The sequence below is a fragment of the Candoia aspera genome, chromosome 3, assembly GCF_035149785.1.
Source record: "Candoia aspera isolate rCanAsp1 chromosome 3, rCanAsp1.hap2, whole genome shotgun sequence".
In the NCBI taxonomy this organism is placed as follows: domain Eukaryota; kingdom Metazoa; phylum Chordata; class Lepidosauria; order Squamata; family Boidae; genus Candoia; species Candoia aspera.
The window spans coordinates 54,611,711-54,627,323 of NC_086155.1; the positions used below are offsets into that span (position 1 = coordinate 54,611,711).

The window sequence follows — 15,613 nt, forward strand, 5'->3', positions numbered from 1 at the left end:
TTTTTAAAATATTGCTTCAGCATAAGGAATCTATGATCCAAACACTGCCACATGGACCTGTTATATTAAACCATTCTTCATACTTTAAAACAAAGATAATATGGCTGTCTTATCTTCTAGAAAGACCTTCAGAAGTGAGACCAAAGTTTGTTTAGAAGTTTCACTGCATCATAGCTGATCAAGAAGTAGGATCTTAATGGATCATCTGAAACTGATAGGTTCCATGCTGAAAATGAGGATTTACAAAAAAAAAAAAACAATAAACCAAACGGGCACTGAGTATATTATATGTAATATTTCCCCTCTCTTGGTCTTGTTTTATCTATGTTTATTATTTTAATTGGTTTTGTAGAATGTTTTAATTGCTGGTTTTATTGTACGCTGCCCAGTTACTTTGTGTGAGATGGGTGGCCATATAAATTTCACAAATAAATAACAAAACAAAACAAAACAAAACCATATCACATTAAAACATTCAGTATATAAATATAAGATGCAAAATATGAAAATATGATCAATCACCAAAACAAAATGACCAAAAGGAGACTCCACTCAACTAGCCTCTAGGGGAACACCCAGCTTAACTGCTTTCCTAAAGGTTGCCTGTTGAATATTGGGGAGGGATGATTAACATGATTCATATGAAACTCAGAAAATACTTCTGGACACGTTTTTTGAAAAATATGTTCAAAAGGGTTTCAATTAACAATTAAGATTCTAACTGTATAAAATGTTCTGCCTTTCCATTTCTTGTATTGAACAATAAGCTGGGTCAAGTCCATGGTTGTCATGGTGGCCATGAGCTCCTGTGCCACCTCCAAGTCCACCCCAAGGATGGCAGATTGAAGTCCCACAGAAACATAAGACTGGAGAACTCCACCACCAGCCTGGAGACAGCCTTGAGCAGAGCAGGCAGGGAGGCTGCTATGCAATGGCAAAAGTCCAGTACAATAGCAGAACTTCCAACTGATTCCAAGGCTTCCCAGCAAAGCTCCCTGACCATCTCAGGGACTGAGCAGATCTATAAATGTGAGGGTAATTTGATAAGTATCCTTTCCCTAAATAGTCTGGTATATCAAAAGCAGAACCTCAAATCTGACTCCCTAGCTAAATAGCAGCCAACTGGGATTTATATTAGCTTCAATCAATCAGTCAATTCAAACTACGTTGGGCACCATTATCTTTCTATTTATCCTTCTGCTGGCATTGTAATTAGAGGCAGTTCTACAAAGTGACTTGACCTTAAAATGGAGTAATATCTGCAGCTAATGAAGGTAACCACAAATACTCATTGAAGTATTTAAGTATGACCAATATTTAAAATACCACAAATTCATGTGGGTGATGCATTATGGTGTTGATGAGCTTGGGATCATAGGCCTGAAGCTTTTTTTTTTTAGTTAACCACTGAGAGTCCTTTTTGATTACAGTGGTATACAAAACAAACACACAAACACACAAATGTAAAGTATATCACTTTTTTAATTGTACATGTATAAAAGCCCTAAAAGGGAGGGGAATGAAGTAAATAATAAATATACTAAATGTTAACCAGTGAAATTATTTGTTAAGTTCAACTACTTAATGCATTTTAAATATTTATTCTTATTAGAGAGCAAAACAAATATTCAGAACAATTAGTTAAAAAAAAGAAAATCAAGGATAAAACCCAGAGCAAATTTTTTAGTTTACCTATGGGAGGTACAAATCACTCAAAGGGGCACTTCTCTTTTGACAATGCCTTAAGCAATATAGTTCTCCTTGAAAAACCAACCAAATAATGGCAGAAGAGCATTCAGTACATATCAGTAACATGGGAAGGAGTCAAATCTTGAGGAAGATGTAGATACTTTGATAGTTCAAGGAATGACGCTTTGTTTACAGTGTTGTCATAAGTGAAGTGCCTCTTCGAATAATTTGCAGAACATCATTTATCTATTTATCTGTCTGAGAAATAAAAACATTTCATTCAATATTCTATCCACAATGATATTAATACTCAAGAAGGCAATCTGTTAGGAAAAATACTGATAATATAGACAATAGATGGGAAAGAGATTTAAATTCATCCTTCATTATAGAGTAATTCAAAGCTCCTTGTTGTTAATTTTTCAGTCAAAGCAATTTCCCATACTTTTATATCCTACTAATTAGCTTAATTCAATGCTGGTTAATAAATTTGGCAGTTACTAAATGGAGTTGAATCAGTTTATGATGATGCATCAACTTATATGCCTTATGAAGTATGGAAATAAATGAGATTCATTGTGAAAAATTATTGGATGATAGTACCAATTTCATCAAAAACTTCCTATGAAAAGTAAAAGTATAAAGTAATTTATAATGCATCATAAGTAATGCAATATGTATTAACTTACTTACAACTCCATTGATACAATCCAGAAAAAGGATAACTTTTGTAGTGCAATTTTAGCAAAATGTAGTGATACTGTGGGTTTTATTCGAGGTGAGTTCATGAAAACATGATAAATTATACAGGAAAGAAATTCTGTATCACAAATACTTCCAGTGAGATTTATTGAGGAATGTTTAACATAATTCATAAGCTATGAAGATACTTGTGGACTTGCTTTTTGAAAAATATATTCAGTAGGGTTTCCATCAAAAATTAAGACTTTCATTGTATGAAATTTTCTGTCTTTTCATTTTTTTGTACTGAACGCATTTATTCTCATGCTTAAAAACAGAATAATCAAGATGCATTTGAATGATCAATAGGATAGGATGGAAGAGACCGACTTGGTTATGATACTTATAAAAGAGATCTTGCAACAGGAGTTGATTAGAAACTCCATGTGATTTTGCAGTGTGAAATGGCTGCTGCATGAGACAAATTCATTTTTAAATTGCATCATGATTCTCAAATCACAGAAAATAATCATTCCACTGTATTCTGCTTTGGTCAGACCCCACCTGAAACACTGTGTCCAATTTTGGGCACCACATTCAGGAATGATTCAAACTAAATGGAGCAGGTTCAAGAAGGGCAATGAGGATAATTATGGGACAGGAACCACAATCCTATGAAGAGAGGTAGAAGGAATTGGGACATTTTAGCAGTGAGAAGAGAAAATTGAGGGTTACTCTGGTAGGACTCTTCAAATCCCTGCAAGGATGCCACAAAGAAGAGGGTGAAGACTTGGGAAAAGACCTCTTCTTCCAGAGTATGGGAAAAGAAATCATGAACCTAAGTTACCAAAAGGCAAATTCCAGTGGAATGTTATAAGAAAACGTTCTTCCTCTCCTTAAGCTGAACAGTGGACCCACTTGCTTGGAGAGAAGAGGTTAGCTCCCATTGGATATGTTCAAGCAGACATATTCTAGCTAGTGGCAAGAAGGGGAGCTGCCCCCAGTATAATTTCTTTAACCACCATATTTCTGGTTAAAATATGGATTAGAACAGGGAATGGGTTGAAAAAAAAATGTTCTCTGCTATATTCTGGAGCCAATGAGGCTCCAGCGATCAAAAAGAAAACGAAGAGTTAAAACATGGCTAAATATATTCCAATATTCTTCAGTTTCATTCACGCGGACCAAAGAGTCCAAAGGAGAGTCAGTGTGCTATGGTTCTTCTCCCCATCCCATCTTCTGGTTATCCACTGCATTAGCACTTGGTATATTTACCTGGGGGGGAAAAAAGCACCTCAGAGTTTGCTTTAGGCCATGAGCAAAATGTGGAAGCAATACACAATAGTAAACAGAGACTGGGCTAAAGCTTACAGAGCAAACTAAACTAAAGAAAACACAAATCCTATTTTTATATAGTATAGTATACCCAAATAAAGAAGGAGTCATTAAGGTTGTGGGAACTCAGCCATAGAGGATGGGAACCTTCCTGTTTTTAACATAATGTTCTAGCAACAGTCTCCACTTTTAACAACCTGCTTAGATGCTTTTAGCTTTTAGGGGAAATGACAAGTGAAATGAAATGACAAGAGGGCAGACAGGAAAAATTTTCCCTTAAAAGTTAGGACTTCGTAGAACTATTCAGGCTTTCATCGGCAAATATATGAATGCACCCCCTACAGGACTTTCCATGAAATACCAGCTCTCTAAATATTTGGATCAAAGGCAGAAAAGAATATTTTAGCTAATGGATTGGTTCAGTTCTTTCTGTTTTTTCTACAGGTAGACCTCGTTGAGCAACTGCCTCCTTTAGCGACCGTTTGCAGTTATGACAGTGATGAAAAAGTAACTTTGCAAACAATCCTTACATTTACAACCTTCACAGGTCTGTAAAGCAAAGGAAGGCTGAAGTAAGATCATAAGCACAGTCGCAGTTTCACTTAGCAACCGCTTTGCGTACTGACCGAGTTGCCAGAACCAATTTTGATCGCTAAATGAGGACTACCTGTATTTCTGAATTCTTCTGGCGTGGCACCGAAAGAGGAAGAGAAGACCCAGAACTGGCAGGCTTGTAGTCACTCCAAGATAACCTGGCTTTCTCCCACTGCCTGCTGCTTGTGGATAGATGGTGCTTGCATTGTGAGGATCAAACTGGTTGGAAAAATGGATCTACTGATGCCCTGGACATACATATCTTGCCTGTATTGGGCTCCAGAAGCAAGTTACCCACATCACTGCAAGTATGACCAAATCTATCAGTCTTGCATCTGTCTTACCGAAGGATTGCTGATGGGAACAGAGGTCATAGTTATCTCAGAAACAGGAGGTTTGATGTCTTTGATGCAACAAATCCAGAGCCAGTAAGTTTCTCTCACCTGAAGACCCAAAACACAGGTTCACTCAGAAGAATGATCTGCTATGCAATTGCATCTGTTTTGGGATTTGTTTTTAAAGATGGAAAGTAGGTTAACATTTAACAAATAAAGAAAAAACAATATCTGTTCTTGTTTATTACTGGTATTTCAATTACTACACTGATAACCATCAGATTTCTTTTCCTTATTGCCTTTTCTTAAAATGCATCTTTAGTTCATCCTATTCTATCTATTTTTGGCCCAATCTTTGGTAGGGAGCTGACCTTCACATCCTATTCATTACATGTTACACACTAATAACCCAATTAATAAATTTAATCCACAGTCCTCTGTTCCGGATTAAGCTGCTGTGTATGGGATGCAAGGAGACATATTGTAAATTTTCTATTTTCTTTGCTCCTTTCCAAACCCATTAAACCTCTGTAAAATAAATGTAAATATCATCATCATTTTTGCAACTGAAAACTCAGTAATGTCTGATTATACAATGGTGGGCAGTCAGTTGGAAAGATGCTAAACTAAAGAGGGGAAATGTTCCTATTAAAAAAACTTAACTTGGTAGTATTCCTAGTTTGTTGCAATCCCCACTAGACCCCACAGACATTACAGAATATTACTATAGTCATACTAACTATAATGATCAGCTAAGTAGCATGTGAGTTATAGCTGAACATAAAAGTAAAAAAATTAATAAATCTGCAGCCTGAAAAATCAGCCTTGCAGCCTCTCAAGCCCCCTGCTGCATTTATCAGCAAATACCATAAAAAAACTGAACTGTAATTTTCCATAAATGTTCAGGTGAAAAATGAATGAAATTACTCTATGCTAATTACCAGACACAGCTTCAAACCCACAAGAGAAGCAAACAGATCTTCCATCTCTCCTCATATCAATCAGTCAAAGACATTGCTGTTGCTTATAACTCCTCCTGTCTTTTTTTTTTTTTCCAATAAGAGAGAAACTGGTGGAGGAGGGCACAGAACATATCTGTACCAGGAACTCACAAACTCCTGAAGCCGGTCTTGAAAATTTGGACTATGAGAGTTTCCGTTGTAATCTAAATTCCCAAATCATGCTGTTTGCAGACCTTTCTTCTTCTATACATCACCTTTTGGTTGAGTAAGCAGTGCACCAGAAAGATGAAGATTCCTTGCACACTGTTGGTGATAGTGAACAGGTATGCCATAACATCCTGCAAAAGGCCATGTTGAAAGAGGCCAAAACACCAAGTCACACCCAGGATGAACACATGGGCTATGGCCTTGAATATCAGTGACCTACAACAGCAAGAAGTTAACACAAATGGTCACCAATGTTCTAATTATATTACTACACATTTCATATCTTTCAAATCTTTGATAGAATTTTGAAGCAGATTTTTAAAAAAATGCTAGGAATTCATACTGAACTGAATTCCAAATGTCCTGCTTTGTGGTAGATCTTACCTGGTATTTTTGACTGTAGATATCTCTGAATTGAGAGATGCCAATTTTTTATGCAAATTCTTCAGAATAAGACAGAAAAACACTAGGTTGACCTTTGGGGGGGAAAAAGCAAGTCTTCTTCTGAGACACAGTCATAATAATAACACCAAATAAATGATGCTCTAAGACTATATGAGCTGAAGGAAAGAGAACACGTTACTTTTATATCATATACATTGGTAGATGATGGTTTTTAGTGAGTGGATGTCTACCTCTATTTGAGTTACAGATGACAGAAAGAATTGAAATTTCTGCATCTGGATTCAAAATGGAAGATTCAAAATCTTCTCTCTCCAGTTCACCCTTTCTCTCTCTCCCCAACACTTCCTCCTGCACTATAAAACTGCAGCTCTTAATATTGGAATTTATTACTTCTTTCTGGGTAGCAGAAAGAACTGATTTTCCTGCATTTTAAACTGATTTTAAAACCGTGGTTTCTTGTGAACATCTTCCAACACATTGTAAAGATAGAAAGACCAAGGAAGGATGATGTATCCATTTTAGCTACATTGATATCAGGTTCCTACTTCCTCTTCTTTCTCATCTCAGAAAAAAATATTTGCTCACCACAATTATCGCACAGACGGGTCCCATAAAGCTCCAGATAAAATCTGGGTTAAGCCAGCAGCTAAGGAGAAAGAAATATCATCAGGAGAACTTGAGACAAACATGCAAACACTTCAATATAGAGTACAGAGTTGTGCCCCCTGAGTAAGACTAGCAATTGTGTTCATGTAGTTTACGTCCAGGTGGCACCAGACGGGGGGAAGCAGCTTTTAACCATATGCTGAGACTTACTGATAATGTGTCCCAAAGGCTCCAGGATTAATTGCTGCAGAAATGGCGACAATCAGGGCAGGAAACCCATAACCAACAAGGAACATAGATATCTTCATATACTTGCTGGCCCCACTGTAATTTGCAACTTTCAGGTTTCTGACAATGAGGTAGAGATTGATCCCTTCCAAGAACATCCAGACAAAGCAGGCCAAGAAGAGATACTTCAGCATGCCAGCTATGACCGAACACAGGATCTGAATCAAAAAGAAAATGCCATTCCTTTATCAACAACTGATTCTTGACTTGCTGGCTTTGAAGGAAAATCACGAATGGGCTATAAAAAGCAGAGAAATGGAACAATTCATATCTCTCTGAGATTCATGCTTCCACCAACAACTCTACAGTAAAATCTGTGCGAAGTCACCCTTCTTTCATTTCAGGTATGGAAACATTATAAAAGCTAACTGCAGTGAAATAAACTAGACTTGCTAGAAATCTCTAACTTTGCCTTTTGTTATTATCAGAAGTTGGGACAAGACTGATAATGGTCTTCTAGGTAGTATAAAAGATTTTGGCACTGATATGTCATGTAGACCTCTACTGTTCCTTGAATGATCAGGGTAGAGAGCTATAGTAATTTACCTTCTTCTCAGATGTACACATTCAGTAATGACGACTCCAACAAAAGTGCTGTGTTTAGTCAACTGATTTCAGGTATAGATGTAAGGTAGAAGCAAATGTGCATTCCATTCTTTTTAACTAGTTTAAATCTTAGAATTTGAACGAAAGAGAATTTGGAAACGAATTGGGCTTGCAAAGAAAACTGACTCCATCCAGTCAGTCTAAAGAAAAATGAAGGCTTCCCTCTAAACCAGGTAGGAGACACACTCAGATGTGGTTATCTCTCAGGTGAGCAGAGTATCACACCTTCTTCCAGGTTCTGCAATACCTTGTTGTTTGTTTGATCTATTCCAGTTATGAAGAGGAGGTCAGCGAAAAACAGGCAGAGGCTCAGTTGTAGGTGGATGAAGGTGCTGCTGTTGTGGCTGGAGCGGCAGAAGAGAAATGTGACAATACACAGGAAGAGACAGATGACTGAGATGGACAATCCGAGGTAGCTAATGATGGAGAGGATTGGATCTCCCTGTAAAGAGAAGACAACTGTTCTCAGCATCATGTGAATTGCCTTTTGGTAAGGAAGTTGTCTTTACGCTTCATCTAGATCATAGATCTGACTTCTATGCAAAACTGTCTATCAGCTGACTGTTTCACTGGGTTGTGTTTGAAAATAAAGTGTTCAGGATCTTTAAGACTTGAGGGATTCAACATGTTATTTGGCATGACAACAGCAGGACAAAACAGTGAATATTTGAGTAAGGAAGAAAAAATAACATCTATTTCTGTCATGTTGCTTACTACAATATACTTCTGAGACATTTTTGGATCTCACATACTTGTTTATGAGTTGTGGCCATCAGCAGAGCAAAGTTGGACAGATACCGACAGCTGCATCCCGAATGAGTGATGTTAGAAAAGAGCTCTTGGCAACCACGACGGGACAAGGCACCAGAGTTCCAGTGGACACAGATTCCCCTCTGGTGGGCAACTCTGATCTGCAAGAGAGGAGTGAGGTTCATGGGAGGTGTGAAGAAAGTCTACATATTTACAGTAGATTATCCTCTACTGCACAGATCCAGGGTTATTGAACACTAACAAGCAAACAGCTGTAAGACAAGCGAAAGGAACAAGGTGTCTTCCATAGATTGCACGGTCAAGGAGACATTGTAGTAGGAGAGTCGTGCTTGTCTAGTTAATCTATGGTGGCAAAAAACCAGAAATCATCTTGGAGCACCTTTTCTGACTAACAAATATTATTAGAAGGCGTAAGATTTCTTGAGCTGCACCTCATGGAAATGTATGCCTTTTTATAACAGTAATTAGTGTGAAATGGTGCTGCCGGACCCATCTGATTTATAGAGCTTGGGTGACAATGAGGAGGTAGGTCCACCGAGGACGTTGATCCAGCTCTACACGTTTCTTGGCATTCTGCTTTTTTAAAAACATCTTTTCACAAGATGGATAGAAAAAGAGGCTTGATTTCCCAGGTAGGCTTCATTTGCATACCTTGAGGTGCTGAAAAGTGAGGTTGACCGGGATAGAGATGTTCCTTATGCTGCTGCTGGTGGAAGCGCTTACCAGCCTAGAGTTCACATGAACATTCATCAGCATTTCGTTGTCCAGTAAAGTTTCATTCTGCAGTAAAGCCTCTTCTAGGAGTGATTCCAGCCCACTGTACGATATAAAAGCCACAGCAACCGGATCTGCAAGAGGCAGAAGGAAGATCAGGCAGGGAAAATCCCAAATCAAAAACAAAGGAAGTATGTATGGTTTCCCCAGCCCTGGCCAAATCTTGGTAAGGAAAGGATCAGTGTAGATCCATACATTTACAGTACTTCTTCGTAAAATAGATGCTACCAACTACCTTCTATTCTCTTAGTCCCGCCTTGCCCAATTTAGCGCTTTCCAGATGGGTTGGATTGCAACTTCCCTCATCCAAACCAGTGTGATCAAAGGCTCTGCAAACTCAGGCAACCTGGAGTTGCAGCTGACAGGGAGGGAGCAATAAAGCAGGCTGTAAAGGTCGTTTTGGATCTGCTCTTTAGAAAACCAAGCAAGATACGAAAGAGAAATACCTGTGGTCGTGGCAGCCACTGCTCTGGGGTGGATGGCCATTTGGTCTCCTTGAGCTTCTAACTTGAGCGTTTCATTCTTTGCAAAGGATTCTGGACTGATGAGATTAGTTTGGATCACTGGAATGACAAAGAATTGCTGAGTTCTTGGATGGCTCTAATGAATGCTAATCAATTTTTTTTTACCAGAAGCTGATGTTAAATCAGAACCACATGTCATACCAGAGTGAAACAAAATTCTTAATAATAGCACTTTCTTTGAGTGGATGCAGATGCTTTGAGTAGAGCCTTTATCAGCTGAATGGGTTATGCATGAAAAAGGGCATTCTCATTAAACCAATTGACTGCAATGATACTGGTTTTATTTGTACTTGTGATTTTAATCCTATTGTTTTTGTTTTCATTTTTTTATGAGCTGTTTGATTAATTGTGACAGCTGCTTTGAATGTTTCATAGAAAAGTGGGAATGAAATTTAATTGATTAATAAAATAAATGAATTAAAATTATATCTGATCACTCATATCCGGGCTGCTGTTAAAGAAGTCAAAATTGTGAGTTCCCATATGCATCACAAGTTGATGAATGAAAGGAGACTCAGGATAAAGAATCTGACTTGTGCAACATAGAGGCAAATGCCTTTCTTTTTTCTTCAAAGAGAAAGAAGGTCCTCTTTCTTTTCCTTACCTGTAGAGTTTCGAACTACAGTGTGGGGTTGCCTTTCTGGAGATGCAAGAGCTGTTAATAATGCAACTGAGCTTACTTCCTCCATAACCAAGGGCAAAATTGTGACAAAATTCTTCTTTATGTTGATATCCCCAAGAGAATGGTTGTCAAAAAGCTTTTCAAACAAATCCACTGAGTCCTGCAGTATCACAAGAACCAAAATCCTCTAAACCAAATCATGCAAATCTCACTTAGTTTTACTCAAGGATTTCATTAAGGAAGCCCTTCTCAAGATATTGTTGAAGACAGATAAAAGACTTCATCTTGGATCTTACATTATTATAGAGTTGTATGGCTGAGTTCATACACTGTTCATAGCCAAAAGGTGATTTGAATGACTGCAGCCGCTGTGGCTTATTCCAAAAATCAAAGCTGAAACAAACCTTGGAACCCAGCCTGTTTTTGTTTAGGGATATAAATATCTAGCCTCTTCACTTTTAAACTGAGAAGAGAACATACAGTACACATCGCATCAGTTTCACAGTTGATTTCAAAAAGGAAACTTTTAACTTCCTCTTACATTCCTTCCCTGTATTTTTAATATCCATCAGATATTGGAACACTGGCTCAAACTCTTCTCAATGTTTTTTTTAATCTTTTTGTCTTATTATAGATATCAACTTTATGAATTTTTATTTTTCCTAATATTTCTTTTAACTGTAAGACAAAAATAGCCTTGTGACATATTTAGGACTAATAAAGTTATTAAGCACTGTATCAGAAGTGGATTTTGTTCCACAAAACCATATGCTACAGAGCATCTCTTAATACTGAAGGTGACATAAGTCTCTCTTGGTGCTGATGCAAAAGACTAACTTGGTTACCCAATGAAAATGTATTCATTGGTCTTGGATTCTTAATTATACACTTCTAATTACAAAACTCGGTATAAAACTTGATTCTGTTTACCAAAATTAAATAAAATTTGTTTAGAAAAGATAAAAGACAAAGAATGGAATCCGTCCCAATTGGAAATATTTCTTCATTTCCTCCTATGCTCCAGAACTTAGTTTCCTCATTTAATTTCCTCCACCTATTGAAAAAAAGTCTCCTTTAGAATTATATTTCCTTTCCTTCTCTTATATTTATGTTTTTCAAATATTGGAACATTGTTACAACTTATTCTGAAACATCATTTGAGAAGCTATGTATTTAAATGCCCAGTTTGTCATCCACCCACTTTTCATTAATGCACACAATAGGAAACCACATAGGCTTGCTTCTCAGGAAGCACAAGCTATAGTTAACTATTGTCTCTCCAGTTCCCAATAACTCTCACGTTCAGGAAGGTTTCAGTAGGTGTGTCACTCGCACAGAGAGATGTCAAGAGTTTCAGGGCAGACCCCATCATCGAACAGTGTACACTGTTTTCCTAAAAGAAAAGAAAGAAATTCTGTGTTCTTCTCAAAGTTCAGTTGGCAAGTGGACAAAGAAGGTCCACCCCCTTTATTTAAAGTGGCTAATCATGCTGCCATAAGTTGGAAACATGACCTGGAGAGGCTTCATAGCCACAAGGAGGGTTAGCGGGCATATATATGCCAAAGGAGGCCCATTCCTGAGCCACTCCTAGAATGAATTCAAAGAGATCAATGCTACTCAGTTCTCCCTCTTCTATTCAGTCCTTGCAAAGCTGAAAATAGTGGTGAAGAAAAGGTCTAACTGAATACACTTGTCAAAACTCTGTTCATATTTAAAAGAATGCCATACCCACCCAGTTTTGCCCAAATTCTAATATAATACAATGTATTAGTACAAAAATCAACATAACAGGCAGCCAAGCAGTCCAGCCTGGACTCCAGAGGTGGTGTCAACATTAGAAGGAGACATAGAAAGGGGGAATTAAAAGGATGGACAAGCAACATTTCCAGCAGGGCAAAAGCAGACAAGACAAGCCACAGTCCACATATGAAATCCTTCCCTACTCACACATTCAGAATGATGTATCCTTTGGCAGTGATAGCACAACTTATTTACAGATGGCTGTCTGAACCATGATTTAATTGAGCCAATTTTCTTTCTTCACATACCACAGTATACCATGAATTAACCACCCAGGCTGCAGGCACACAACGCAGGAGGAACGTTTGTGATTTGACAAACAACCTGTATTCTCTATCCTCCCAGAGACTCTTCCTCTCCACAAAACAGCCTATTTCAGATTCCCACCCATCCCTTTCCTTCCAGCAAGTCTTCAATTTAATCATATTTTCCTTCTCAACTCCCCCATCCCTGGTTCTTGGAAAGCTCTCCAGCAATCTCTTTTCAGTACTTAGGCAAATCCTGCAGTGTTTGAAGGAAAAAAAACATCTTTTGAGTATGCTGAAAGTACCTTTTTCTCAGCTCAGAATAACTGCAGGTCCCACTTGCTAACACAATTGCAATTCATGAATTGTTCCCCAAGGTATGCTTAGCTCAGAGATTTCGGCCTTTTTAGGACACATTTAGCTGATAATCCACAAACTTCACAAATAAATGAACTTGGTTTCCTCTCTGGTTTCAGTTTCCCTTGTTTTTGGAACTCAGTTCACAAAAAATTTCCTTCTGCTTTTTAAAATAAAATTCCAATAGATGACAAAAAGGTAACTTTTTACAGTGGAGAAGCTGCAGGCAGAAAACCCATGGTCAGTCCTTGCCATCTCCAGGAGGGGTTAGAAGAACAATCCAAAATCCTGGGGAGCCACTGCAAGTCAACACTATTGGTCCAGTAGTCTAATTCAGTATCAAACAGTATCAGACATTTCTACTTTATCTATTAATTAAGGGAGTGAGTAATTTCTTCCCCTGTCCCTATTTCTCCCTGGTCTTCATTGTTTTCAGTTTCAATGACAGGAAAAGAATTGGTTAATAATTAAAACAACATATATTGCTAAATTCAGGTTAGAAAAAATAAAAGGCTTTATATTATAAAATGCAACAATTGCCCTTAAAATCAGCAACTTTCAGTTTCATGGCTTCCTTCAGGAAAAAAAAGGTGTTCTCTGAATTGTTGCAAAGATTAAATATGGAAATCCTTCTGGCTTAGATGCTTTCAAAATTTTAAATTATAGCAAATAACAAATTAATAACAAAGATTGAATATAATACAATGCAAAGCAATACTCCCGACCAAGGTTCACTTCATCTACTTTCAGTGCTTCATTCTGAGTTCCATCACCATAAACAAATGGATTCACAAATTATACCAATTTAACCCATAGCACAACAGACTTACTGGTTTTCTTTCGTTTTCACACACAGTTAAATTGACATTTTCTCTCAGTGAATCTTGTTGACAGTGAAAGGGCAGTTCTGTGCAAGGAAACAGAAAATTGTAAATACAATGCAAAACCGCCCACTTAAAAATTACAAAATATATTGGTAGAAGGTTATATAGCTAGGCAGATTGGGTTAAATAATGATAGTAATTGAGCCAATCTAGGTTCAAGGTGGTTGAATTTGGGGTTCACTATTTCTGAAATAACTGAGCCTTTGCATTTGTAGTGCAAATCCTAAAATAGGCTTCCCTCAGTTATTTGTTTAAAAATCTCCTCTCCAAAACCAGGAAAATGAAAAACACCTTTTCAATGTGTATGAGACCCTTTAACCAATTTTTATCAATGAACAACCCATTGCAAAACCATCCCCTTTTCATGTGGCCCCCAGACATCAAAAAGTTATCCAGCGAAAACAGTGAGACTTCAGTCAATCATTACTAACTTGTTCATCTGATTTTACCTGCCTAAGTCCGATGAAGTCTGGATTGGGCATACTGTTTTTAAAATTGAATTGTAAAGATATATTTCAGGATTCATAAAGGAATAGTCATTTTGTACATGCTGAGACACGCAGCCCATTTAATGTTTATTTTGTAGCATTTGTGTCTGCTTAAGACTCTTGTTTAGGCTTATTATAATGCAGGTTTGAGAGCCAGTTTGGTGTAGTGGTTAAGGGATCAGGCTAGAAACCAGGAGACCATGAGTTCTAGTCCTGCCATAGGCACAAAGCCAGCTGGGTGACCTTGGGCCAGTCACTTTCTCTCAGCTCTAGGAAGGAGGCAATGGCAAACCACTTCTGAAAATCCTTGCCAAGAAAACTGCAGGGGCTTGTCCAGGCAGTCTCTGAGAATCAGACATGACTGAACAGATTTTAAAAAATGCAGGTTTATTTAGAATTAAATCCTATCCCTTCATAAGTGTGTTTTCAAAAACAGCCTTAATCACTGGGTTCAGGAATCATCCAATGCAGATAATTGAAAGATCAAGAAAAGATAAAGCAAGTGCTTGTTCACACAGGCAGAGCATAATTAACCTGTGGAATGGAGAAGACCCTATGAAGGCTACTACCTTGGAAGGCTTTAAAGAAGATTAGATAAAGTCATGGAGAATAGGTTTATCAGAGGCATCTAGCTGGCCATTGTGAGAAACAAAATGCTGAACTAATCCATAATGGAATAATGTCATTGATCAATACATTAATGATGGCTGAAAATCACAGTTCTGTTCTTTGCATTTATTTAATCTCAAGAACATGCAGTTGAAGTGAGATGAGGAATAATAATACTTACTCTCACAAATAGGGACATTTGATCTTGGCAAATGAACCATCCTGTATCCTTTTTCAAAGGTACAATTAGATGAAGCATTCAAAGAAGCATCTGATTCATTATATATTCCATCATTACTGCTACTACCGTTATTACTTTCATTGATTTGCTTGTGAAAGTCTGAAAAAGAAATAAAGTATTTTCATTGTGAAAAATTCAGTTCCGACAAAATTAAACAACATAATATTATGCTCTCCTTCAACCAGAACCATTCAGTATAACAGAACTGAGGATTTTAGGAAAATATACAGATGATCAGGGGGGAAAATCTTGTACTATAAATGTTACTGATTTGTCATAGAGGCATAATATTTAATGCACTACCTTTCAGAAAGGTAAGACTAATGCATTATGTGCATAATATTTTAAAATTTTCCATATTTTTTCTTGGCTTGATTCTCTCTTAATATGCGTTCACTTTTCATTAAGAAATAGCCAGCAATTATCATTGTCTGCCAACTGGGGAAGCGGGGGAAGTGACAAAATGTGTGTTGCAATGTCACAATGCAAGCCTTGTCCCTTTCATACTGGCATCAGATGTCACAATGCAGGTACAAAACGATGGAGCTTGCATTATGATGACACAACACGTTATCTCATTTTGGCGTCAT

General features: G+C 37.5%; 1 protein-coding gene across 3 annotated transcripts; it reads right to left on the reverse strand.

The window, feature by feature from the left end:
- Positions 1–3,507: 3,507 nt before the first annotated feature.
- Positions 3,508–15,119, reverse strand: LOC134493307 (adhesion G protein-coupled receptor E3-like). Of its 3 annotated transcripts, none has more exons than XM_063297743.1 (14): positions 14,964–15,119; positions 13,632–13,708; positions 11,700–11,792; positions 10,382–10,559; positions 9,700–9,816; positions 9,203–9,327; positions 8,461–8,619; positions 7,956–8,150; positions 7,025–7,260; positions 6,794–6,854; positions 6,188–6,279; positions 5,851–6,019; positions 4,644–4,742; positions 3,508–3,645 (listed from the first exon to the last, which is right to left on the reverse strand). In XM_063297743.1, exons 1-14 carry the CDS (start codon positions 15,001–15,003, stop codon positions 3,583–3,585), a joined length of 1,704 nt encoding a protein of 567 aa, XP_063153813.1. In that variant the 5' UTR covers positions 15,004–15,119; the 3' UTR covers positions 3,508–3,582. The 3 variants fall into 3 exon arrangements, with proteins under 3 accessions (XP_063153813.1, XP_063153812.1, XP_063153814.1); XM_063297742.1 differs by having other exon boundaries at positions 9,131–9,327; XM_063297744.1 differs by lacking the exons at positions 3,508–3,645; positions 4,644–4,742 and having other exon boundaries at positions 5,907–6,019; positions 6,188–6,307; positions 9,131–9,327.
- Positions 15,120–15,613: the final 494 nt, after the last annotated feature.